Consider the following 27,392-nt stretch of genomic DNA (forward strand, 5'->3'; position numbering starts at 1 on the left):
CAGATTTATAAGGGACCTTCTTGCAGTTCCTACCGCTTCCACTGGATGTCACCAGTTTTTAGAAATTGGTTGAGGTTTTTCCTTTCCGTAATGAAGAAGTACGCCCATCTTGAACGAGGGTCACTTGAAGTGTACTGTTAGATAGAGGTGCATGACCAGAAAGCTAGCTACAGTTTGTTTTCCTCCTGTATTGAACACAGATCATCCCGTCTTCAATTTTATCGATTATTTACGTTAAACAATACCTAAAGTTGTATTACAAAAGGAGTTTGAAATGTTTTGGCAAAGTTTTCAGGTAACTTTTGAGATATTTTGTAGTCACGTTGCGCAAGTTGGAACCGGTGTTTTTCTGGATCAAACGCACCAAATAAATTGACATTTTGGATATATATCGAGGGAATTATTCGAACAAAAGGACCATTTGTGATGTTTATGGGACATATTGGAGTGCCAACAAAAGAAGCTCGTCAAAGTTAAGGCATGAATTATATTTTATTTCTGCTTTTTGTGTCGCGCCTGCAGGGTTTGAAATATGCTTTCTCTCTTTGTTTACGGAGGTGCTACCCTCAGATAATAGCATTGTTTGCTTTCGCCAAGAAAGCCTTTTTGAAATCTGACATGTTGGCTGGATTCACAACAAGTGTAGCTTTAATTTAGTATCTTACATGTGTGATTTCATGAAAGTTTTATTTTTATAGTAATTTATTTGAATTTGGCGCTCTGCATTTTCACTGGCTTTTGGCCAGGTGGGATGCTAGCGTCCCACATATCCCAGAGAGGTTAATGGAAGCTTTTCTAATGTCAAAAATGTAAAGTGTGGTGTACCGCAGGGCAGCTCTCTAGGCCCTCTACTTTTTTCTATTTTTACCAATGACCTGTTACTGCATTAACCAAAGCATGTGTCCATGTATGCTGATGATTCAACCATATACGCATCAGCAACCACAGCTAATGAAGTCACTGAAACCCTTAACAAAGAGTTGCAGTCTGTTTTGGAATGGGTGGCCAGTAATAAACTGGTCCTTAACATCTCTAAAACTAAGAGCATTGTATTTGGTACAAATCATTCTAGACCTCAGCTGAATCTGGTAATGAATGGTGTGGCTGTTGAACAAGTTGAGGAGACTAAATCACTTGCCGTTACCTTAGATTATAAACGTTCATGATCAAAACATATAGATTCAATGGTTGTAAAGATGGGGAGAGGTCTGGTCGTAATAAAGAGATGGTTGTCTGAACCGGAGCAACCTGGGAGGCCTCAGCCGGCTCATCAGGCTCTCACACCTCAACGAATGGTCGGCTCCAGATCCCCGGGATCATCCCTTTGGTTGGCGTCCTGTGGCCTGAGCCGAACACGCCGGGGAGGGGGTACCGTCACGTATGCTCTCTTCAGTGCTCTAGGTCGCCATGCTCCCATGTCTTAGCTGGACTGACAGGTTTCCCGCACCTCCATCCCATCCTTGATTACCTGCCCTATACACAGTTGAAGTCGGAAGTTTATGTACACCTCAGCCAAATACATTTAAACTCAGTTTTTCACAATTCCTGATATTTAATCCAAGTAAAAAGTTAGGATCACCATTTTATTTTAAGAATGTGAAATGTCAGAATAATAGAGAGAATTATTTATTTAAACTTTTATTTATTTAATTACATTCCTAGTAGGTCAGAAGTGTACATACACTCAATTAGTATTTGGTAGCATTGCCTTTAAATTGTTTAACTTGGGTCAAACGTTTCAGGTAGCCTTCCACAAGCTTCCCACAATAAGTTTGGTGAATTTTGGCACATTCCTCCTGACAGAGCTGGTGTAACTGAGTCAGGTTTGTTGGCCTCCTTGCTCACACACACTTTTTCAGTTCTGCCCACAACTTTTCTATAGGATTGAGGTCAGGGCTTTGTGATGGCCACTCCAATACCTTGACTTTGTTGTCCTTAAGCCATTTTGCCACAACTTTGGAAGTATGCTTGGGGTCATTGTCCATTTGGAAGACCCATTTGCGACCAAGCTTTAAATTCCTGACTGATGTCTTGAGATGTTGCTTCAATATATCCACATAAATTTTCCTCCCGCATGATGCCATCTATTTTGTGAAGCGTAGCAAAGCACCCCCACAACATGATGCTGCCACCCCCATGCTTCACGGATGGGATGGTGTCTTCGGCTTGCAAGCCTGACCCTTTTTTCTCCAAACATAACGATGGTCATTATGGCCAAACAGTTCTATTTTTGTTTCATCAGACCAGAGGACATTTCTACAAAAAGTATGATATTTGTCCCCATTTGCAGTTGCAAACTGTAGTCTGGCTTTTTTATGGCGGTTTTGGAGCAGTGGCATCTTCCTTGCTGAGCGGCCTGTCAGGTTATGTCGATATAGGACTCGTTTTTACTGTGGATATAGATATTTTTGTACCTGTTCCCTCCAGCATCTTCACAAGGTCCTTTGCAGTTGTTCTGGGATTGATTTGCACTTTTCGCACAAAAGTATGTCCATTCTAGGAGACAGAAAGCATCTCCTTCCTGAGAGGTAAGACGGCTGCGTGGTTCCATGATGTTTAAACTTGCATACTATTGTTTAAGTTTCACTTACTTAGCTAGCAAATGCAGCTAACTAAACTCAGCAAAAAAAGAAACGTCCTCTCACTGTCAACCTAACATGTGTAAATATTTGTATGAACATAACAAGATTCAACAACTGAGACATAAGCGGAACAAGTTCCACAGACATGTGACTAACATAAATGGAATTATGTGTCCTTGAACAAAGGGGGGGGGACAAAATCAAAAGTAACAGTCAGTATCTGGTGTGGCCACCAGCTGCATTGAGTACTGCAGTGCATCTCCTTCTCATGACCTGCACCAGATTTGCCAGTTCTTGCTGTGAGATGTTACCATAACATAGTCCATTCTTCCACCAAGGCACCTGTAAGTTTCCTGACATTTCTGGGGAGAATGTACCCTAGCCCTAACCCTCCGATCCAACAGGCCCCAACGTGCTCAATGGGATTGAGATCAGGGCTCTTCGCTGGCCATGGCAGAACACTGACATTCCTGTCATGCAGGAAATCACGCACACAACGAGCAGTATGGCTGGTGGCATTGTCATGCTGGAGGGTCATGTCATGATGAGCCTGCAGGAAGGATACCAGATGAGAGAGGAGGATGTCTTCCCTGTAACGCACAACGTTGAGATTGCCTGCAATGACAAGAAGCTCAGTTCGATGATGCTGTGACACACCACCCCAGACCATGACGGACCCTCCACTTTCAAATCTATCCCGCTCCAGAGTACAGGCCTCAGTGTAACGCTCATTCCTTCGATGATAAACGCAAATCTGACCATCACCCCTGTTGAGACAAATCCGCAACTCATCAGTGAAGAGCACTTTTTGCCAGTCCTGGTGGGTTTGTGCCCATAGGCGATGTTGTTGCCAGTGATGTCTGGTGACGACCTACCTTACAACAAGCCCACCACCCCTCAGTCCAGCCTCTCTCAGCCTATTGCAGACAGTTTGAGCATTGATGGAGGGATTGTGTGTTCCTGGTGTAACTCGGGCAGTTGTTGTTGCCATCCTGTACCTGTCCCGCAGGTGTGACGTTCGGATGTACCGATCCTGTGCAGGTGTTGTTGCACATGGTCTGCCACGGCGAGGACGATCAGCTGTCCATCCTGTCTCCCTGTTGCGCTGTCTCACAGTACAGACATTGCAATTTATTGCCCTGGCCACATCTGCAGTCCTCATGCCTCCTTGCAGCATGCCTAAGGCACGTTCATGCAGATGATCCTGGGCATCTTTCTTTTGGTGTATTTCAGTCAGTAGAAAGGCCTCTTTAGTGTCCTAAGTTTTCATAACTGTGACCTTAATTGCCTATAGTCTGTAAGCTGTTAGTGTCTTATTAACGACCGTTCCACGGGTGCATGTTCATTAATTGTTCATGGTTTAAACCATTTACAATGAAGATCTGGGAAGTTATTTAGGATTTTTACAAATTATCTTTCAAAGACAGGTTTTTAGCCTACTGAAACACCATGCTCAAACAGAGGGATGCTATGTTAGCTAGCTGGCTAGCTGGCTATGACTTTCCAACACAACACTGGAACTCTTCTAAGTCAAGGTAAGCTTTTTATTTTACTCATTTATTGCCCACTGGGGCCCGCCGGTGTAACTGCTTACTGACTGACTGACTAACATTACTGCATGAATGTAGCGGGCTTACTAACACATTAGTTATGTTAGCTAAGCTGACTAGGATGTTACTTTAGCTCAGTGGTGGAAAAAGTAACCAATTGTCGTATTTCAGTAAAAGTAAATATACCTTAATAGAAAATGACTGAAGTGGGGCGGCAGGGGAGCCTAGTGGTTAGAGCGTTGGACTAGTAACTGGAAGGTTACAAATCTGTCGTTCTGCCCCTGGACAGGCAGTTAACCTACTGTTCCTAGGCTGTCATTAAAAATAAGAATTTGTTCTTAACTGACTTGCCTAGTTAAATAAAGTAAAAGTGAAAGTCACCCAGTAAAATACTACTTCAGTAAAAGTCTCAAAGTATTTGGTTTTAAATATACTTAAGTATCAAAAGTAAATGTAATTGTAAAAGTATAAATCATTTAAAATAGCTTATGGTGGTAAACCAAAAGGCACATTTTTTTTCATTTTTTTTTACAGATAGCCCAGGGCACACTCCAACCTCTCAGACATAATTTACAAACGAAGTATTCGTGTTTAGTGTGTCTGCCAGATCAGAAGCAGTAGGGATGTTCTCTTGATAAGTGCACAAATTGGAGCATTTTCCTGTCCTGCTAAGCATTCAAAATATAATGAGGGCCTTTGGGTATCAGGATAAATGTATGGAGTAAAACGTATAATGTTTTCTTTAGGAATGAAGTGAAAGTAAAAGTTGTAAATAATAAAGTAAATTACAGACACCCAAAACAACTACTTAAGTAGTACTTCAAAGTATTTTTACTTAAGTACTTTACACCACTGCTTTAGCTAAGATGGTGACAACGATGTGGGCTGTGTGTACAGTAGCAGTTTGGCTTGGAAACGTTTTTTTTTGCCTGGCCACATACAGCTGATGTGTTGTGCAGTGAAGTCCACAAGTGAAGGGAAGAGGTGAGAGGAGAGCGCATACGACGTGGCTGCCATGAAAGTGAACTGTATTTACTCGTGATCAGGGGTGTATTCATTCTGCCAATTCCGTTGAAAAAATGTTTTTTAAACAGTAGCAAATGGAACAAAACGGGAATAAACATACCTGAATTTGTTAGTTTGCAACTCAAATTTTTCTCTTGACTTGTGTGCACCTATGTTGTAAACATTAATTCATAGGCTAGATTGTAGCAACCTCGTGATGGGTACAGGGGGAAAAATGGTATCATGTAGTAGCCTAAAACTATCGCTGCTACATTGAACTTGGTGAATGGAATATGAAGGAGAGTCATCTGATATGCTGTAATAGAAATAAGGCCATGCTCATGAAAATAAAATTGTCCTCCCTCATTTTAAACAGCACTGACCGCCACTGCTGCCCTTTATGAGAGTGGCAACTGGCACTGAAGGAGGTAGGGTTATGGTGGATTTGTAACCAAGTCGGAATTTACCACATACAACAAGGAAAAATCCACTTGAACGGCCCTCAAACTGGTAATTACTATTGGGAAAATGGTATATCATTCTGAGCATCCACTTCTCAAACAGGGTGACCTCTGACTTCACCTTTTAAGGAAATGGCCTCTAAAACAGCATTTTAGGCAGTAAAATGCAGCAACAAAACATATGATTTATAAAAAGCAATCAATTAATATGGTTTTTGAACTATAGAATTTGTTTACAAACATGATAGCTGTACTTTTATGTTTGTAATTGACAGCCTGTTGAGTGGAAACTTGAGCGGTCTGACATAACAATCCGGTCACAACAGACAATGCCCGGAACATTGTGAATGCTGAACCTTGTGAATGGCATTTCATTTGCCCGCTGTACCTGAACCAAACCGCGACCCCAAAATTGCAATAGGTACGGAACTGTGGGTTTGGTTAACCGTTACACCCCTAACAAACACACACACTGAAGTCAGCTCAGACAGATCCAGCTCAGAGAGCTTCATCAGCAGCAGATTTAAATGTAGAATGGAAAATAAATGTGTTTATGCAACAATTGTTAGTGCATCCCATCGAACCGAATCGCATCGATTTGATCTCTAATCAAGCCGAATCGCACCGAATCCTTTCAAGCTAGAACGTGTCTTTCTCGTATCGTATTGGAGCCCGTGTATCTAGATAAGTATCGAATCATCTTGAAAGGGAAAGATGCACATCCCTATAAGCTACTTCATCTACCCCATCCAGGGAATGCATGATTGATATTTTGATGTCGAAATAGGATACAGAATTATCAGATTTATTTTTGGACATCTTTGTGCATATTGGCCTAGGCTATATTATTCACTACCTGAGGAAGTGGGAACTCAAAACACTTAGCTATATTGCCAACTTTAAATACGACAATGTTGCTTGATAACCATGTAGGCTAATTGATTAATCTATCAGTAAATGTAATATCCTACAAAAACGTTCCATCACTAGGCCTATACAGGCTACTTGATGTCGGCCGATTCCCCACAAATGGCCCACTCCGCTACACGGGATGTATCAACACCATATACTATGTAGCACAGGTGGTAATGGCTGGAGCCAGATAAATGGATGCCAATCCATTATGAGGATGCCAATCCATCCTTATGAGCCTCAGCAGCCTCCTGTGCTATTTAGCCCACTCCAGTTGTAAAGCAGTGCTATGAGCTCAATATTGAGAGGTGATAAAGAAATGATATAATATACTCACAGCAAGCCGTGACGATCCTCTCTGTAACTAGAACAACAGAAGTTGCTTTGAAAACTGTATTTTTCCCGCAATTGCATTTTGAGCAAATGTCATGGTTGTGCTTTTAAGAATTCTCCTCTCTCTCCTCCGTGCACGAGGGAGTGACTCGCTCACACAGCAGCCGATAGCAGAACAGGGACATTTCTGATCAAATTGACATTACTGTTTGAATAAATCATGATAATTAAAAAATATATCAAATTGCAAACCGAACTGTCGTGACTAGCTACATTTGTTTCACTGCACAATAGCGACCAATAAAAAAGTAGTTTCACACTGCCAAGTCAAAGGGTTGCAAATGTGAGAGTGTGTGTGTGTGTGTGTGTGTGTGTGTGTGTGTGTGTGTGTGTGTGTGTGTGTGTGTGTGTGTGTGTGTGTGTGTGTGTGTGTGTGTGTGTGTGTGTGTGTGTGTGTGTGTGTGTGTGTGTGTGTGTGTGTGTGTGTGCATGCTAACATGTGTGTTTCTAAGGGACTGAGAGTGCTTAAGGAGTGAGCAGGGGTAATGGTCCGTGAGTGAGGATAGTAGCTATAAGTACAGGCCTGAGGTTAGCAGCACTACACTGCTGCGTATATGAACCCATTGTGGTCACAGTGGCCCTACACACTCACTCAGCCATGGAAATCACATTATAGACTACTCTGCAACAGAGGAATCTGCAGCCCTTAAACTATGTTACATTACAGGGTACAGATGGACTGGTTCCAATGTCCTTAGATAATCTCCTCTGCCCTCTGATCTCTTTCCCTATGTGCCCTCTGATCTCTTTCCCTATGTGACCTCAGATCTCTTTCCCTATGTGACCTCTGATCTGATAGGATAGATTACCCTAATATGGTAGAGCCCCTGCTCTTAGCCTAGGTAGCATTTCCAACACGGGTCCTGTTGCGGTTGGTGGGTGTCACTGACCTCTCGCGGTCCTGCTCCAGTAGACAGGTGAGGTCATCGCTGCGCTGCAGGAAGGCACGGTGCTGCTGGTCCTGCTCCTCCAGCCTGCAGAGGGCGCCACTGTGGGAGCACTCCACCTGCAGCAGCTGCTCCAGCATCCGCCTGTAGCTCTGCTTTCCAGTCTCCACCAGCCGGTCCAGCTAACACAGAAAGAGAGAGAAGGACTTGAAGACAGGGCTGAAGACACCGTGGCTCTCAATACGTTGTTGGAAACGGGCAAAGGGTCAATGGTTTATCATTAGCTTTCTACTTCAAAACCCATGCCTTAAAGCCTATACAAGCCTATGTGTGACTGGTGGTTTTAACAGTGGCTGTGTTTTCAATCTTAGCGTTAATCTCCTGATACCTCAGCCATGGGTTTCTCGTAGACATCCTGCTGTGGGGCCACCTGGGCCTCAGAAGCCTGGGCCTGGAGTGAGTCTCTCTGCAAGGCCCGGAGCACTTCTACTGGGGTGAGAAAGCCATACTGGGCCTCCAACAGAGCCAAATCCATCTTCTCTGCTTTCAGGAACGTGATCACCTCGTCTCTGGCCTGGTGGGATGGACAGATGTAATAAAAAAGAAGGGATGCAGAATGATAGAGATGAAAAAGAGATTGCACTCCCAAGTCTTTCTTATGCATCTGCGGTTTAGGCTGTGTGTGTGTCACGTTCTGTAAGGCATGTCTAGGAGTGTTTTACTCATGGTTTTAGTTAGTCACAATAGGCTCTTTTATTAGACTCTGATTCATTCTGTTTCCTCTACAGCTCATCTACAGCTGGTCTCAACTCAGTTCGGAGCAAGTCTCCCATTGACAATGTCAATGTGCGATGTAACACTCGCATTTATGCTTAAAAGGATTTGGCCCTATTGTGGTTTGGCCAAGTCTGAGCTATGAGTTACTAGCCCGCATACTACCATCCTGATCTTGTTAGCTTATAGAGCACAGCAGTCATGATTGTGGATGAAACATCTACTGTAAACCTAGATCCAGAAATACTAGAACACAACTGTTCTGTCCTGTCCTCACCTGCAGCTCTCCCTCCATTATACTGAGGAGGAACACAAGGTCATCCCTGGACAGGTCTTTCCCCCTCTCTCCCCCCTTTCCTCCCCCCATGCTGTCCCTCAGGACGGTTCCCTTGAGGGGGTCGAGGTGGGCCGCGGAGTTCTGTGAACCATTGCTGTTCCAGGCAGCCATGTTGGGGATGTTGCTACGGGAACGTATCTGTGGATCCACCTGGGAAGAAGAGTGAGGGAGAGATTCATGGACAGGTAGTACAAGAGTGGGGAAGGAGAATAGGGGGGCAGTAAAGGGAGGTTAGTGCAGTGACAATAGATGGTGATATAATTTGAAGCTGAGCACTCAGGTAAGCCTATTTCTTGTTTGAATCAATGAACGAATGCTTTGTGTGTATCAGTTACATGTTTGATGACTCTATTACAACTAATGTAAAGTGTTAGGCACCTTGTCATAACCAGCCGCCCAGGGCTAAAAAAAAATAGCTTTAGCATGTTTGCTTATGATGCTTATGCCACACTTATGTCATCTCATAGTTTCTCTGTTAGCACATAATTGACTGGGAGGTCTGGCTGACGGCTTGGCAGGCATAAGGAGCGTGCCAGAGACCAAGGGCTTAATTACTGACCATATGAGGAGATGAACTGTGTGTTTGTGCGTCTATGTGTAGTGTGTATGTGTTCTCAACGCTGACACCCAACAGGTTACAGCAACAGCAAACAATGCTGGTCCAACCGCAGATTATATTAAGTCGGATATCCAGGCCTAATAGTATCTCTGCAGATCCCAATCTATAAGAGAATAATTTGAATACCCAGCCAAAGCGTTAACTATATTCAGGATTTTAAAGGCTCACACACACACAGCTGTGTGTCCCACACAGCGCATACACAGAAAGCATACGTATGCATTATACACACATGATAAGCCTGCTAACACACATGCATGGACACAAACACAAATTACACTAGAAACAGGACAAGTTTTTTCAAAGTTCTACAACAGTGAGAGATGAGTCAGATGTTCCAACACAAGAATGGGGGAGTGAGGATTTAGGCAACAGCTGGATGTTGTCATCAAAACAGCCCATCTTTCTAAACAAGAGAAACAAACAGAATGGCTTATAGGAAAGGTGGATTGTAGGTTATAGGAAAGGTGATTGTACATGTGTGTGTGTGTGTGTGTGTGTGTGTGTGTGTGTGTGTGTGTGTGTGTGTGTGTGTGTGTGTGTGTGTGTGTGTGTGTGTGTGTGTGTGTGTGTGTGTGTGTGTGTGTGTGTGTGTGTGTGTGTGTGTGTGTGTGTGTGTGAGCTGTCTGCCTATCTGAGTTGTGATCCTCTCCGTATCAATTACTAAGACAGATGGTGCTATCTGGACAGAAAAGTCTAAATGGAATCTTTGGAACGTCCCAAGTCTGACATCACCACATTGAAATTGAAATGTAAAAGGTTTAGGGTTAGATAAGGGTTATGGTTAAGGTTAGGGTTAGGTAAGGGTTATGGTTAAGGTTAGGGTTAGGTAAGGGTTATGGTTAAGGTTAGGTAAGGGTTATGGTTAAGGTTAGGGTTAGGTAAGGGTTATGCTTAAAGTTAGGGTAAGGGTTAGGGTTTATGGTAGGGACGTCCCAAGGATCTCGGATAGCAGAAGCTCAATCTGGACTCCCTTTCCTTTCTGGCATTCATCCCTCCACTCGTTTACTGGGATGGAAGGAATGATAAAGTAACACAGAGGCCTTTTATGAGGTCCCATTCTTACAGCAAGTACTTCCAACCTACGACTCACAGCCACACAGGTATCATCTTGGAGGACACACACAGTTGAGATCTACACACACACACACACACACACACACACACACACACACACACACACACACACACACACACACACACACACACACACACACACACACACACACACACACACATGCCTACATTGTGAGCAGACATATTTTGAGGTTTTGAGCTGAACACTTTTACCGGGTATGATGATATTATATTATGTCTTTAGTTTGGCTGATATTTTCTACTGACTTGATTTTTGTTTCCTTTGGACTAGATCATGCTCTCTTGCCCCGTCCATCCTGCTAGCCCACTACGTGCACTTCTCTGTTCCCTATGCCTATTGATGTCTGCATGCACACACAGCACTTAAGCTTGGCCTAAGTGCTTATCTGGACACACTCACAGATATGCACTCATGCTTATACACGTATGGACATAGGCTTAATCTCTGTAGACAAATGCAGACTAATTTGCGCATACACAACACACACCTTATTGTAAGTGCCCAGTTGAGGGCTTTCCCCTTGCAGACAGACTGGCAACGCCCATTGGCTCCTTGGTTTATTTTCTTAACCATGGAGAGCTACCCGCGTCTCGCCTGTCTGCCTCGTCTCCACGGAAGGCCACCGGCTGCACCGGGATAAAAAAATAATGAACACTTTGGAATGAAAACATGGTCACAAGTGTGTACACACACCCTTTCACCACCCACCCATTAAATAGCTCCTATATTTTACATGGTGATACACTCACACACACTTTCACCGCTCGCTTGCCCTCTTATTAAATATCGCCTCAAACCCAGATGCCATTTTAAAGCTTGATTAATGTAAACATGACTTCAGTCTATGAATGTACATTTATTCACTGACATTCGGAGTCATGTTATGTAACCATTAACGCTAATAAACCATAGAGAGGATTAGTACATGTTTAATAAAGCATTAATACATGTCTGAGAAAGTGCCTGACTTGTCCAACCTGTGTCTACCCATTCACTCCCAATAGCCCGATAATATCCACCTGTTGTGGGAGGCCTAGGTTCAGATTAAGGTTCCCTCCTACTCAGGTTAGGTGGCTAGGTGCCATGGTCATTAAGGTTATGTCCTACGGTGGTCACTTCTTAGGGAGGGTGACTGGGTAGTGGGTGATTCTCAAGAAACTGGCACTAAACAAAAAAACTTTGTGAGAAAAAAAGCAACACATTTTTCACCATAATTCCTCTTGGATCACTAAGATCTGTATTGATACCTTTCCTAATTATGTTTATTGATAAGGTATTATGCAATTTCCACAACTACCAATGCAAAAATTCTCATTACCCCAAAAGTTTTCAAAGTACCAAAAAGTTATAAACAAATCAATTTATAATATTTTAACATCGCTCATTTACATTTTTTTCGATTGCTAAACGACAGTGGGCACAACTGGAGTCACATGTGCAAAACTCTAACTACAGTCTGCACTACCAACAGTCACCTGAGCTAAACAGTTCACATCACCTGCGAAACTCATTCCAAGCAACACAACTCTTAACACATGGCTCAAAACACGCTCAGTGCAGCCAAACACTATGCACAACCCTCACTGAGATAACACACACTGTCACTCAGAACACACTGAGAGTAAAAACACTAGCATCAAACACCAATACAGAAAATACAAACTTTTCATCTATACAGTTTGAACAATTTCAGTGACTTCATACAAAGTAATATTTTCTTCAAAGAAAAGAGTGACATTCTTTCACATGATTTATTAAAAATTTTAGAACATAACAATTCTTTAAGGTAAATGAAAATTAGCAGTTTGCTTCAATAGTCTGTAGTAATTTACGGAATTACAGTAATGAGAAAAAAAAGGTAGAAACTAAAAGTACATACTGTAATTCGAACAAATAATTGAGGGGCTAATCCGGCCTTTCTCTGGCATCAGGCCACAGGTTTTCTTCAACATCACATCTAATGTTTTCTATTGCCATGCACCTGGGGAAGAACCTTCTGGAGTGCCTTATCCATCCCTGGCAGTCCTCTGGACTCGTGTCCTCACATCCGGCACGCATGGCTTCCAAAAGAGACATTTGGTCATGTGGGTGGTGACCAAACTTTCCACGTCCGGGCAGAGAAAAACTCCTCTATTGGGTTGAGGAAGGGTGAATATGCAGGCAGGTACAAAACCATAAATCTGTGATGTGCTGCAAACCAATCTGTGACAGTTGCAGAGTGGTGAAAAGCAACGTTATCGCAAACTATGACAAAAACTTGGGGGTTTCTTACTGGCTCCCCCTGTTCTGCTGGCACTAGCTGAGCATAGAGCTGTTCTAGGAAAGCTATAAGCCTTTCTGTGTTGTATGGGCCAATGAGTGGTGTGTTGAGAAGCAAACCATCATTGGCCATTGCAGCCCACATGGTGATATTTCCCCCCCTTTGGCCTGGAACCTCCACAGTGGCCCTTTGACCTATAACATTCCTTCCTCTGCGCCGTGTTTTGGCAAGGTTAAATCCAGCTTCATCGATAAATACAAATGAATGTGGTCTTTCCAGTGCTTCCACCTCCATTACTCTCTGAAAAACAGTAAGTGCACAGTTTTACTGTTGAAATGCTAGTGTTTTTTTTACTGTAAATATTTTGTATAGCTGTGTACGTAACCACAGACGTCTTACCTGGACATATTGGTATCTTTGCTCTTTTACCCGTTCACTGTTTCTCTCGAACGGTGGAGTGTATAACTGTTTCATTGTAACTTGGTGTTTCTTTAGGACTCGAGCAATAGTTGTGCTGACAAAATTAACATTTTCAAATATATCATTATCAGCCAGCACTCTATCTTGAATCTCCCACAGTTTTATTGCATTGTTGACAACAACCATGTCAACAATAACATTTTCCTGCGCATCTGAAAATATTTTTCCTCTTCCCCCTGTTGGGGGCAGCCTTTGGGTCCTGTTGTAAAAATATATTTTACAGTCAAACTTACTGTAATATATATCTGTGTAAATATTCTATAATTGCAATACAAAATAGATTCCTGTAATGTTTTCATTTACTGTAAGGATGTAACTCTCACCTGTTTGCATGATGGAAAATTCGCATTACAGATGCCACTGTGGATCTTTGCACCCTCAACCCTGCCTCTCTCAATGAGAGACCATGGTTCACGACATGATCTATAAGTGTAGCCCTTATTTCATCTGAAATAACAGCTCTTTGTGTCACGTTCTGTCCATCGTTCGTATGTGTTTTCCTTGTTTTAGTGTTGGTCAGGACGTGAGCTGGGTGGGCATTCTATGTTGTGTGTCTGGTTTGTCTATTTCTATGTTTGGCCTGATATGGTTCTCAATCAGAGGCAGGTGTTAATCATTGTCTCTGATTGGGAACCATATTTAGGTAGCCTGTTTTGTGTTGGGTTTTGTGGGTGATTGTTCCTGTCTCTGTGTTTGCACCAGATAGGACTGTTTAAGTTTTCACTTTTCTTGTTTTGTAAAGCAACAGATGATATTATATTATAGGAAAACAGAGGCAACAGAGGCAGCAGCAGCAGTGGAAGAGGCTGCACTATTTGGATAAATGGACTTGGGAGGAGATCCTTGACGGAAAAGGACCCTGGGCAGAGCCAGGGAATATTGCCGCCCCAATGCCGAGCTGGAGGCAGCGAAAGCAGAGAGGCGGCATTATGAGGAGCTAGCACGGCAGAGCGGCTGGAAGCCCGAGAGGCACCCCCAAAAATGTCTTGGGGGGGGGGGGGCACAGGGAGAGTGTGGCAGAGTCAGGAGTCAGACCTGAGCCAACTCCCCCTGTTTACCGTAAGGAGCCATGGATGGAATTGGAGCTGTCTGTGAGGCACAGTGCTGAGTCTGAGAGTGTGGAGGAAAGCTGTTGGTTTGGCATAGTATGCACGGCATACCAGTGCCAGCACCACGCATCAGGCCTACAGTGCGTCCCGCCTGTCCAGCGCTGCCGGAGCCTTCCTCCTCTCCAGCGCAGCCAGAGTCTCCCGCCTGTCCGGCGCTGTCAGAGCTACCGCCCCTCATGCCAGAGGCGCCAGAGCCCCTCATTCCAGAGGCACCAGTGCTCATCAGTCCAGCGCTGCCAGAGCCTTTTTCTCCAGTCTGCCCAGCGCCGTCTGAGCTACCAGTCTGCCCAGCGCCGCCAGTGCCGCCAGTCTGCCCAGCGCCGCCAGTCTGCCCTGCGCCGTCTGAGCTACCCGTCTGCCCTGCGCCGTCTGAGCTACCCGTCTGCCCTGCGCCGTCTGAGCTACCAGTCTGTCCAGCGCCGCCAGTCTGCCCAGCGCCGTCTGAGCTACCCGTCTGCCCAGCAGCGCCAGTGCCGCCAGTCTGCCCGGATCCGCCAGTCTGCCAGGATCAGTTAGATCCGCCAGTCTGCCAGGATCCGCCAGTCTGCCAGGATCCGCCAGTCTGCCAGGATCCGCCAGTCAGCCAGGATCTGCCAGAACTACCAGTCAGCCAGGATCTGCCAGTCGGCCGGGATCTGCCAGTCGGCCAGGATCCGCCAGTCGGCCAGGATCCGCCAGTCGGCCAGGATCTGCCAGAACTACCAGTCAGCCAGGATCTGCCAGTCGGCCAGGATCTGCCAGTCGGCCAGGATCTGCCAGTCAGCCAGGATCAGTTAGATCCGCCATTCAGCCAGGATCCGCCAGTCTGCCATGGTCAGCCAGGATCTGCCAGGATCCGCCAGTCAGCCAGGATCCGCCAGTCAGCCAGGATCCGCCAGTCAGCCAGGATCCGCCAGTCGGCCAGGATCTGCCAGAACTGCCAGTCGGCCAGGATCTGCCAGAACTACCAGTCGGCCAGGATCCGCCAGAACTGCCAGTCAGCCAGGATCCGCCAGTCAGCCAGGATCCGCCAGTCAGCCAGGATCCGCCAGAACTGCCAGGATCCGCCAGAACCTGCCAGTCAGTCAGGATCCGCCAGTCGGCCATGATCCGCCAGTCAGCCAGGATCTGCCAGTCAGCCAGGATCAGTTAGATCCGCCATTCAGCCAGGATCCGCCAGTCTGCCAGGATCCACCAGTCAGCCAGGATCCGCCAGAAGTGCCAGTCAGCCAGGATCTGCCAGATCCGCTAGTCAGCCAGGATCCGCCAGTCAGCCAGGATCTGCCGGAACCACCGCCAGCCAGGATCTGGTAGATCCATCAACCTGCTTGAGCTTCCTCACTCCTGAGCTTCCTCACTCCTGAGCTTCCTCACTCCTGAGCTTCCTCACTCCTGAGCTTCCTCACTCCTGAGCTTCCTCTCACTCCCGAGCTTCCTCTCACTCCCGAGCTTCCTCTCACTCCCGAGCTTCCCCTCGGTCCCGAGCTTCCCCTCGGTCCCGAGCTTCCCCTCGGTCCCGAGCTTCCCCTCGGTCCCGAGCTTCCCCTCGGTCCCGACCTACCTCAGTCCAGTGGGGCCAGTTGTTAGGTTTCCTAGGCCAAGGTTAGCGGCGAGGGTCGCCACTCAAGGGACACTAAGGAGGTGGACTAAGACAATTATGGAGTGGGGTCCACGTCCAGCCCCAGAGCCGCCACCGTGGACAGATGCCCACCCAGACCCTCCCCTATAGGTTTAGGTTGTGCGTTCGGAGTCCGCACCTTGGGGGGGTTCTGTCACGTTCTGTCCATCGTTCGTATGTGTTTTCCTTGTTTTAGTGTTGGTCAGGACGTGAGCTGGGTGGGCATTCTATGTTGTGTGTCTGGTTTGTCTATTTCTATGTTTGGCCTGATATGGTTCTCAATCAGAGGCAGGTGTTAGTCATTGTCTCTGATTGGGAACCATATTTAGGTAGCCTGTTTTGTGTTGGGTTTTGTGGGTGATTGTTCCTGTCTCTGTGTTTGCACCAGATAGGACTGTTTAGGTTTTCACTTTTCTTGTTTTGTATAGTCTGTTCATGTATAGTCGTCTTTATTAAAAACATGAATAACCACCACGCTGCATTTTGGTCCGCCTCTCTTTCACCAGAAGAAAACCCTTACACTTTGTCTTCTTTGTCTTCCTCCACGCATCCGCCCTCTCCCTGCCACCCTTCTCCTTCCACGAACCCATCTTCCTTTCCAAAAAGAGTCTTTCTGAGCTCTACCTATATATACTGTAATATGTGTGTGTTCACTAACAAGTGTAAAACAAGACACCTGCTTAGCCTTTTAGCTGAAATTGCAATCAGCAGTGTTTGAAAGGCACAAGGCTGAAATCTATTCCGTTTTGAATGTGTGGTTCAGTTTTGACAGCAGTGTGTTAGCATTTGAACAAAGTGCTGTAAATCCACAGTGTTGTGCAGGTTGTGGTTAAAGTCATGGGATAAGTGTGTAGAGTTTTGAAAACTGTGTTCAAGCAATGAAAAACGAACTAGTTTGGTCCACATGAACTGCTGCTGTGCAGACTGTAGTTAGAGTTTTGCACATGTGACTCCAGTTGTGTCCACTGTCGTTCAGCAATTGAAAAAAAACTAATGAAAAGGCCTCAGTTAAAAATAACACTGAAAACAAATATATTTTAAAGTAAACTATTAAAATGTTTTTGTAATTTCTCATTACCGCAACACACAACCTTTTATGAATCTTGTTTTTTGTCAATTACTTGTGTATACAAGTACAGTTGTGGCCAAAAGTTGAGAATGACACAAATATTAATTTTCACAGTCTGCTACCTCAATTTGAATGATGGCAATTTGCATACACTCCAGAATGTTATGAAGACTGATCAGATTAATTTAACTTAATTGTAAAGTCCCTCTTTGCCATGCAAATTAACTGAATCCCCCCCAAAAAAACATTTCCACTGCATTTCAGCCCTGCCACAAAAGAACCAGCTGACATCATGTCAGTGATTCTCTAGTTTATGTGTCGGTTAACACAGGTGTGTGTGAGTGTTGACCTGAGAACAAGGCTGGAGGACTCACCACCTGGCCATGTCATGCTGATTGAGTTTGAATAACAGACTGGGTCAAGCTTCAATGTTCTGTTATAATCTCTACCCGGAGGGTGGTTCTTGGAATTTTTCATTGTTCTTCCTCTGTCAATCATGGTTACCTTTGATTTGATTTGATTTGATTTGATCAAGGATTCTCTCGTTAACACGTGCTGTCATCATTGCTTTGCACAAAAAGGGCTTTACAGGCAAGGATATTGCTGCCAGTAAGATTGCACCTAAATCAACCATTTATCGGATCATCAAGAACTTCAAGGAGAGCGGTTCAATTGTTGTAAAGAAGGCTTCAGGGCGCCCAAGAAAGTCGTGCAAGCACCAGGACCGTCTCCTAAAGTTGATTCAGCTGCGTGATCGGGGCACCACCAGTACAGAGCTTGCTCGGAATGGCAGCAGGTAGGTGTGAGTGCGTCTGCACACACAGTGAGGCAAAGACTTTTGGAGGATGGCCTGGTGTCAAGAAGGGCAGCAAAGAAGCCACTTCTCTCCAGGAAAAACATCAGGGACAGACTGATATTCTGCAAAAGGTACAGGGATTGGACTGCTGAGGACTGGGGTAAAGTCATTTTCTCTGATGAATCCCCTTTCCGATTGTTTGGGGCATCTGGAAAAAAACTTGTCCGGAGAAGACAAGGTGAGCGCTACCATCAGTCCTGTCATGCCAACAGTAAAGCATCCTGAGACCATTCATGTGTGGGGTTGCTTCTCAGCCAAGGGAGTGGGCCCACTCACAATTTTGCCTAACATAGCCATGAATAAAGAATGGTACCGACACATCCCCCGAGAGCAACTTCTCCCAACCATCCATGAACAGTTTGGTGACAAAGTGGCTCAGGGAACAAAACATCAATATGTTGAGTCCATGGCCAGGAAACTCCCCAGACCTTAATCCCATTGAGAACTTGTGGTCAATCCTCAAGAGGCGGGTGGACAAACAAAAACCCACCAATTCTGACAAACGCCAAGCATTGATTATGCAAGAATGGGCTGCCATCAGTCAGGATGTGGCCCAGAAGTTAATTGACAGCATGCCAGGGCGGATTGAAGACTTGTAATTGTCAATAAAAGCCTTTGACACTTATGAAATGCTTGTAATTGTCACGTTCGTCATAACGAGGAGACCAAGGCAAAGTGTGATATGAATACATTCTTCTTTATTTAAACGAAGAACACTTAACAAAACGAACGTGACACTATAACACGAGTGCTGACATGCAACTACACATAGACAATAACCCACAAAACCAAAATGGCAACCTAAATAGGATCCCCAATCAGAGGCAACGACAAACAGCTGTCTCTGATTGGGAATCAATTCAGGCCACCATAGACCTACATATACCGAGACATACTAAAACCCCATAGATATACAAAAAACTCTAGACAGGACATAAACACCTCGACAATACAAAAACTAAACTAACCACCCTCGTCACACCCTGACCTAACCAAAATAATAAAGAAAACAAAGATAACTAAGGTCAGGGCGTGACAGAAATTATACTTCAGTATTCCATAGTAACATCTGACAAAATATCGAAAGACACTGAAGCTGCAAACTTTGTGGAAATTAATATTTGTGTCATTCTCAAAACTTTGGTCCACAACTGTAATATGTACATATATTTGGATAAAGATGAAAAGGCACCCTATCAGGTTAATCTCAAATTACTTAAGTATACATTTCATTTTTCCTAATATTTCCTAAATGTCGGTGTAATGATAATTAGTGTTGCATAGTTTGTCATTGAAAAACTACTGAGCTCTATTAGAGATTTAGTAACCCAATAAATCATCAAACACTGTCATTGGTTAATCCCAAATGCCTTGCATAAAGGCACTAACAGACAGCTTGTGGTGGGCAGGGTGGCTCATATTCAATGTTATGACAATTCACATTTCAAGTGTTGATAACTTTTCTTTATTTGATCATAATGCAATTTATTAAAATAGTAAAATGCTATTTTAGCATAAGTATAAGTACTGTAACTATGTATTAACATTGTTTTGTGTTAGGACATGGATATGTGTGGTTCTAATGTATTTTAGATGGTTTCTAAATTGAATGGGATCCTATGGGCAAATGGCATAACATGATATTCCTATAGAATATCTAAATATGTAGGATATGGACCAAAAAGTTTCTTGGGATATCAAACGAAAATATTGTTATATTCTAAAACAGGTACACATTTAAAAAATGGGGGATATCCTCCTTTATGTTCAGTGGTTGCTCCTTGCTGAAACACAAACTTCAGATTGTGGTTTTAAGTAAATTAAATGGGTTTTATACACCCATATATACACCCATATTTCTTGACAATCTCTAATTTATTTTTAAAAAACGGATGTTTTACAAAATCTAAACAATAGGTGTAAGCAGTGCTAGTAAATATTTAAAGATACCAGCACAGCACACCCATTGACTATATATTAGCATTATCTTAGTATTATTACAGAAATTAAGCTTCTCATTACCAAAACGGACTTAAAAATAATGAGAAATTGTAACGCTTGTCGTCTGGGAAAGGAGAGGAGGACCAAGGTGCAGCGTGGTAAGTGTTCATATTTTACCAACGAACAGTCCTGTAAGGTGCAACACAACACTAAACAGAAAATAACCACCCACAAAACACAATGGAAAACAGGCTACCTAAATATGGTTCTCAATCAGGGACAATGATTGACAGCTGCCTCTGATTGAGAACCATACCAGGCCCAAACACAGAAATAGAAAATCATAGACAAACTAATATAGATAACCCACCCAACTCACGCCCTGATCATACTAAATCATACTACCCTAGCCACGGGTCCCGAGTGGACAGGAGATTCCGGCAGCGCTGGATAGGCGGGAGACTCCGGCAGCTCCGGAGTGAAGGGCGATTCCGGCATCGCCGGCATGACAGGCGGCTCTGGCAGCTCCTGGCTGACTGACGGCTCTGGCAGCTCCTGGCTGACTGAAGGCTCTGGCAGCTCCTGGCTGACTGGCGGCTCTGGCAGCTCAGGACAGACTGGCGACTCTGGCAGCTCAGGACAGACTGGCGGCTCTGGCAGCTCAGGACAGACTGGCGGCTCTGGCAGCTCAGGACAGACTGGCGGCTCTGGCAGCTCAGGACAGACTGCCGGCTCTGGCAGCTCAGGACAGACTGGCGGCTCTGGCAGCTCAGGACAGACTGGCGGCTCTGGCAGCTCAGGACAGACTGGCGACTCTGGCAGCTCAGGACAGACGGGAGACTCTGGCAGCTCAGGACAGACGGGAGACTCTGGCAGCTCAGGACACGCGGGAGCACCTGTCGGGAGAAGACGGAGAGACAGCCTGGTGCGGGGGATGCCACCAGAGGGCTGGTGCGTGGAGGTGGCACCGGATAGACCGGACCGTGAAGGCGCACTGGAGCTCTTGAGCACCGAGCCTGCCCAACCTTACCTGGTTGAATGCTCCCCATAGCCAGGCCAGTGCGGCGAGGTGGAATAGCCCACACTGGGCTGTGCTGGCGAACCGGGGACACCATGCATAAGGCTGGTGCCATGTACACCGGCCCGAGGAGACGCACTGGAGACCGGATGCGCTGAGCAGGCTTCATGGCACCTGGCTCGATGCCCACTCTAGCCCAGCCGATACGAGGCGCTGCAATGTACCGCACCGGGCTATGCACACGCACCGGGGACACCGTGCGCCTCACGGCATAACACGGTGCCTGCCCGGTCCCTCTCGCTCTCCGGTAAGCACAGGCAGTTGGCTCAGGTCTCCTACCTGACTTAGCCACACTCCCCGTGTTCCCCCTCCCAATACATTTTTGGGCTACCTCTCGGGCTTCCAACCGCACCACTGTGCTGCCTCCTCATACCACCGCCTCTCAGCTTTCGCTGCCACCAGCTCAGCCTTGTGGCGGTGATATTCCCCAGGCCAAACACAGAAATAGACAATCATAGACAACTAACATAGACAACCCACCCAACTCACGCCCTGATCATACTAAACAAAAGACAAAACAAAGGAACTGAGGTCAGAACGTGACAGAAATGTGTGTTTCGTTAATGAGGCCTTAGCTCAATCTGCAAGTAATAGATGGCAGCCATAATGTATCAGCCAGCAAATCATTAAAGCCCATTCATGCCTCAATGTTGGTAAAGTAAAGTTTCTCCAAGTTTTTCCCAATTTGAGCTTTTTCATCATTTTGGTAATGAGAAGTTCAAGTGTAGTAAAGAGGGTGTTTCAGAATAAATTCCTCATTCTGAAGACATATAAATTAAGAAATTAAAGAAACTAAGGAATACTCTTCTAGATGATTGATCATGGTTGACTTGAAAACTTGAAAAAATTAAACTAGTATACAATTTTTATTATTTATAGACAAACTATAGCAACATATTTTGTGTTTTATTCAAATAAGTTAGGTTTTTCTAAAGTAAAATGTTCTAAAATTATCTGAGAATTTAATCCGGACGCATTTCGGTAATGAGAATTTAAGGAGAACATTTTTTAAATTCAGTTGGAAATGTAGAATTTATTTCAAATAAGAAACTGTGGCATAAACTAGGTATGCGATGGTTTTCTAACTCAATTTGCTACTGCCATGGTAAAACTGGTTTCATGAGAATCACCCAGGTTCCCTCTGGCAGTTTTCTGATCAACTCCTCGCGAAATGGAAAAAAACTATCATCACCACCCATTCTCTTCACCTCTCTTCTGTTAGAAAATGGCTCAGTTACCTCTTTCTCAGCAGGAGAGTTCATTACTTTTTTTCTATCTCTCTTTCTGCTTCTATGGAGAGCTAGTAAATGTGCCAGACATATTGGAACGGATGTCCAGTAGGGCAGGGGTTCCCAAAATCTTTAACTTGGGCTCCCCTTCCAGGATTGGAGAAGAGGCTTTCTGCTGATTGTAAAACACTTATATTAGTGACACGAGTCCGAGTTACGTTTCAGACAGCGAACCATTACCACAGAGATCAAAGGCTCAAAGCAAATCTCAGCGCTGCTTTATACGCCGTGGCCTACTGAGTCAGCTCTGATGGGAAAACAAAGTAAAAGGAATTGGCTGAACCGTCGTGACCCTTATGAAGTCATATGTTGATATGTAGGGGAGCTGTTTATGCCTATTAATGTGGTTTAATATTCTGATCCCGGGTCGTCTCAGGTTGAATCTCTAATACTCTATGCACATTCACTCAAGTTAGCTGACATCAAGTTAGGATTCTGCGGCCCTCAGAGAAGCAGGGTTTTATGGAATCTTGGGGGTGAGGCAGTTGTCACAGATATGACGTTTTATTGTATCCTGTTCATGGTATGGCACCAGAGGAAAAAGTCATGCGCAATGAAGTGAAAAAAAACATGTCCACAATCCAGGAAATGTCTATGGTGAACAGTGTGAACCTTCTCCTACCTTTGAAACTGTACGAGAGAAAATCACAATTCATAGGACTTAACAAGCTGGCTGCCATTGTGATGAGTCACCTTGCACAAGAGGTTTGCTTTGTAGGTTTTACTAGTCTAATACTGTAATATTGATAATTTGATACAATGGTTAGAGATTCTAAAGGCTTTTTACCGCTTATCAATCAGTTATATGTGTAGTTTGTTTCTCTCTGTTTCTTGTCTTTGGAGAGTTCCCACTTCTGGCCTCTGGAGTTTCACACATGCATGGTTAGTGCTTCGTTCTCCTACACTAATATAACTGATGCATATGAAATGTCCCTTATTTATTGTTATTATTTTGGCTAAACTGCCCTGTCAGAGGGTAATATATCTCTATATGATTCCCAATAATTTTACTGGTTATTTTCTTGGCTGGATGCAGTCTCTTGGCTTTAAACATACTTAAAATCACTCTTTCCGACTGTGGACCTCTCTTTTTCCAAGTAGAGTATGCCTGTCAATCACAACGGCGTAACATGGACTCAAGTGTGGAAAGCAAAGCAGAGTCCATTTGGATGTCAGTCTGATGTAATGAAATGTGGAGTGAGGATATAAGATGGTGTGTGAGTCCTCTCCTGCAAAATTAAGATTGTACTAAATTCTCTTGACGGAAGTCCAATCTCTGGATAGGGGGAAGCATTTGAAATTACACTGGTGTGTCTTTTTGCCTGTGTGTTTACACGCTCACATGTGAGTCTGATGTGTATTTCTGTGGGATGGATACAGTATGCTTGCAAGGTAGAGAGAAGTTTGCAGTTTACGCATATCACATTCACGTACGCACACACACACCTGTGTTTGCCATCCATCCACAGCCATCAGATCCTACATTCTTCTGGCATTGCTTCAGAGTGCTACAGAGATGATTGATAGAGAGAGGATGGAGTGATCCTAAACATCAGACACACACTACCTGTCAGGGGGAGAGAGGGAAAGTTTAAAGATGCGCTTTGGCCCTCAAAGACACATGGATCTCACATGCAACCGTTCTGACATCACAGTTCAATGGTTTTATGACTCTGTACCCCTGCATTGTGAAAAACCCAAAGCTTCTTATTCTGGATGTTACCATGAGAGAGTGGAAGAGAACCAGCTGGGAAATGACAGTCCACACACACACACATACACACACACACACACACATTATTTTTTATTTAAGTAAGACATATTGGCAGTTACATAACACACACACTCACGTGCACAGGAAGGGGCGAGGAGAGAATGTGATGTTTTCGTCCCAGTGGATGTTAACCTCTGTCTTTGTTTAGAGAACATTGTGTCAAGTACAGTACAGCCACCCAGGGTTGATGGCTATAAAGCCTTTAATGGGACGTCAGCTTCATGCCTTTATCTTTTGCCCTTTAAAAAAAAAATGACCCTTTAAATTAAAAAAAAAAAATTGACAATGATAGTTGGAGTATTTTATCTGTAAGTTCCGTTTTAATTTCTCCATCACTGTCTGGGCTATGAGGTTATGTACATGAGGAACTAGACTGGCCAGTAAGTTTTTGCTGTGTTTATATGCAGACTGTTTCTCTCCGATCCTAATGGAAAACTTTCTATACTATAATACTGTAAACCCCCAGAGTGCACTGTGGTCTTGTGTGACATGCTTGTGGCTTTGGATCAGGAAATGTAGACATTAGCGAATCGCTCCCCGGGGCAAGCACACACACACTACCACACTGGAGAGAAAGGGTCAAATTTAACAGCACTTTAGAATTATATGTGCTGGCTTAGTGGCCCTGAATTGTGCTCACTCTGCTGCCAAAATAAATGTCAATAGTCTAAACTCACAAGAGTCTTATTCAGTATAATACATTGAAGTGTTTTGACACTTGCTTGAATAAAAAGGCTTGGTTATTCATTACCACCTCTCTGCTTAGCATGTGAAAGCTGAAATGTGTTGGTCAATCCAATAGGGGGCAGTATTTAGCCAAATATTCTGCCGTGGTGACACCAGTGACTAGATAACTCTATCACCACAGATCTAAATAGACCATAGGCTAGTGGTTGATCCATGTCAGAGTTTGCAACCTGCGCTCCCTGCCCTTTCCTGAAACTGCTTCATTTCCTAACCCCCCATAAAATGTATTACTGCCTTTAAACCAAAGGAAAACAATCAACAAATGTGTTACCTCTTTCCACGGAAAGGAGGACGGAAATGTTCCTTGACCTCATTCTATGAGCAAAACATCTCCCCAGACGCGTTTCATCAATCTGACTTCTCCCACCGACTCAGACACTAAAGTGGTTGTTGACTTTGTGCTTGTAGGAGGCTACATTTACTATTGATTTAACAATAACACATCTTCAATAGTGGCTTTAGGAGGAAGAAACTGCAGGCCTCAACATCACCAATATATCCTTGGACTGCAAAATAGGCGGTTGCTACTTGACCTGGGATGAAGTATAGATTTTTGTACCACTTCAAGTTGATTAAAAAGTCAGCTAGAATTTCTGAAACACAGAAACATGTTATTTTGCTGACCCAAAAGGTCAAAATGAACATCAACCATAATGAAAGAAAAGATGAGAAACACAGTCTGGTCAAAATGGGCCTGAGGGGATATCATATTGGTCAGTTTTAGCCTTCATAACTATCCCTGTACTAAGCTACTGACACACTAGTATCCAGGGGCGCAACTTTAGTTTTAGAAGTGGGGGGGGATAACTTTTTGTTTTTTAATCCAGTGGGATAAACACTCCAAACAGCCTACCCGACCGGCTTGGAGGCGTTCGAATGGTCCTAAAGCACACTGTTGCCTCGTTTTGTATCACATACCAATGATAAAACTGGGGGAGACAAAAATGCTATTTCAGAATGTGTGTTGGGGGGGCATGTCCCCCCTGTCCCCAGTAAAAGTTGCGCCCCTGCTGGTATCCAAGTAAGCCAGGAGAGTGGAAGACGGAATTGTGTTGATGATATGGATATTGGATACTGAATATTGGATATTGCTGTCGGACTCTTTTTTGAATGGAGACCTCGGAAGTGTAGTGTAACATCATAAGATTTTGTATCTCCCTATGTTATGGTGTGAAAACAGTTTTCATGGGCACACATATCCAAAAGAATCTATGGATTGCAAAATCATATGCTTCTAACTGAAAGAGTAACTTTAACAAGATGAATCAAGCAAAATGTATACTGTCATTAACAGAGTTCTTCAATAATGATGCATTATAGTTGTTTGATACGCATTTGATGTTTAACTGTTTAGTTAAGTGGGGAAATTATCACACAACATCAGCTGATTCAGGAAATAACTTTTTGAATGACAGTCAATAGATGAAAAGCTGGTGTGATACTGCACGTGACAGAACAACAGACAAAGTACGGGAATTAATGTTGATCTGGACAATTGACAAAACATTTTGGTGTCTATGTTGTCACAGCAGTCAAGATAATTAGCCTATGTTGTGGACAACATTATGTCAAGATTCCTGAGGTAAGATTACAGTCTGTGGATGTTTTCACTGTTTGTTTTCAGAGTTCAAATGGACCAACCAGGAACCTGAAAATTGCTTTTTTGTTTTTGAATAGAAATAGAAAAATAAAAAGTGGGTTGGTTTTAATTTTTGCATATAAAACCAAAAGCAACTCCTTAATATTTAGATTTTCACATGGGGTGGGGTTAAATTTGAAATGCCTGTCATTGGTTAAGTGCCCAGCCTACACTTCCTACAGTTCACCCTTCTAACGCCATTCCATGAATCTATTATCAATTAATTAATCTATTAATAGCTGCCCATATTGTGCCATATTGCCAAGATAAAGTAAGATTTCGTGTGAATTGACTTAGTAATGAACTGCGGTTACTGTAAATGGTTAGCTGACTGATATATCCTAACTAACCAATGGTAATCTTATTCAATGATGCCATACAGCCAAAACAACCGTTTTCATTGCTAGACTAGAGATATGCTGCTAGCTATAGTTAGTCAGTGGTTGCACATCTAACTAGCTGGAATAAAGCAAGGGTGTGAATAGTAGATGTGTAAATATATCCTTTCAGTGTTTACAGCAGGTCTTCAACTACTCAGAACTGTCTGATCAGCCTGATAGGGTGCTGTGGGTGTGTCCAGTTTACACCTGTGCAAATCCATGTGTGTATACAAATGGAATGAAGCATCCAACCAACGCCTCAAGGGTTGTGGGGTCCTGTCCAGAAGCAACCCCTAGCCCCTGCCCCTAGACACTTGTGGAGGTCTGAGAGGATTGGACAGGAGTAAACAATACCACCAAATTTCCACCAAGCCTTTTCGGTGGGGAAGGTGGAGCTCTCACCATGTCACCACCCATCAATCCCTCACAGATCTCCACAAGTGTCTAGACTCTGGGCAGTAGGGGCGAGGGGTTGTTTCTGGACAGCCATTGGTATTATGGTAGAACAGTCAATTAGTCAGTCTGGCACTGTCTAAACATTTTAAATGGTCAGT

At 44.1% G+C, this 27,392-nt stretch overlaps 1 protein-coding gene across 1 annotated transcript in view; it reads right to left on the reverse strand.

The window, feature by feature from the left end:
• LOC118385820 (filamin A-interacting protein 1-like) overlaps positions 1 to 8,931 on the reverse strand; it is a 29,230-nt gene extending 20,299 nt beyond the window's left edge. Inside the window, exons 1-3 of the mRNA XM_035772985.2 lie at positions 8,842 to 8,931; positions 8,179 to 8,364; positions 7,794 to 7,972 (exon numbers count right to left, since the gene is read on the reverse strand). Coding sequence (XP_035628878.2) covers positions 7,794 to 7,972; positions 8,179 to 8,364; positions 8,842 to 8,931 — 455 coding nt within the window. The remainder of the gene's footprint in view (positions 1 to 7,793; positions 7,973 to 8,178; positions 8,365 to 8,841) is intronic.
• Positions 8,932 to 27,392: the final 18,461 nt, after the last annotated feature.

This window comes from Oncorhynchus keta, chromosome 7, assembly GCF_023373465.1.
Source record: "Oncorhynchus keta strain PuntledgeMale-10-30-2019 chromosome 7, Oket_V2, whole genome shotgun sequence".
Lineage (NCBI taxonomy): Eukaryota > Metazoa > Chordata > Actinopteri > Salmoniformes > Salmonidae > Oncorhynchus > Oncorhynchus keta.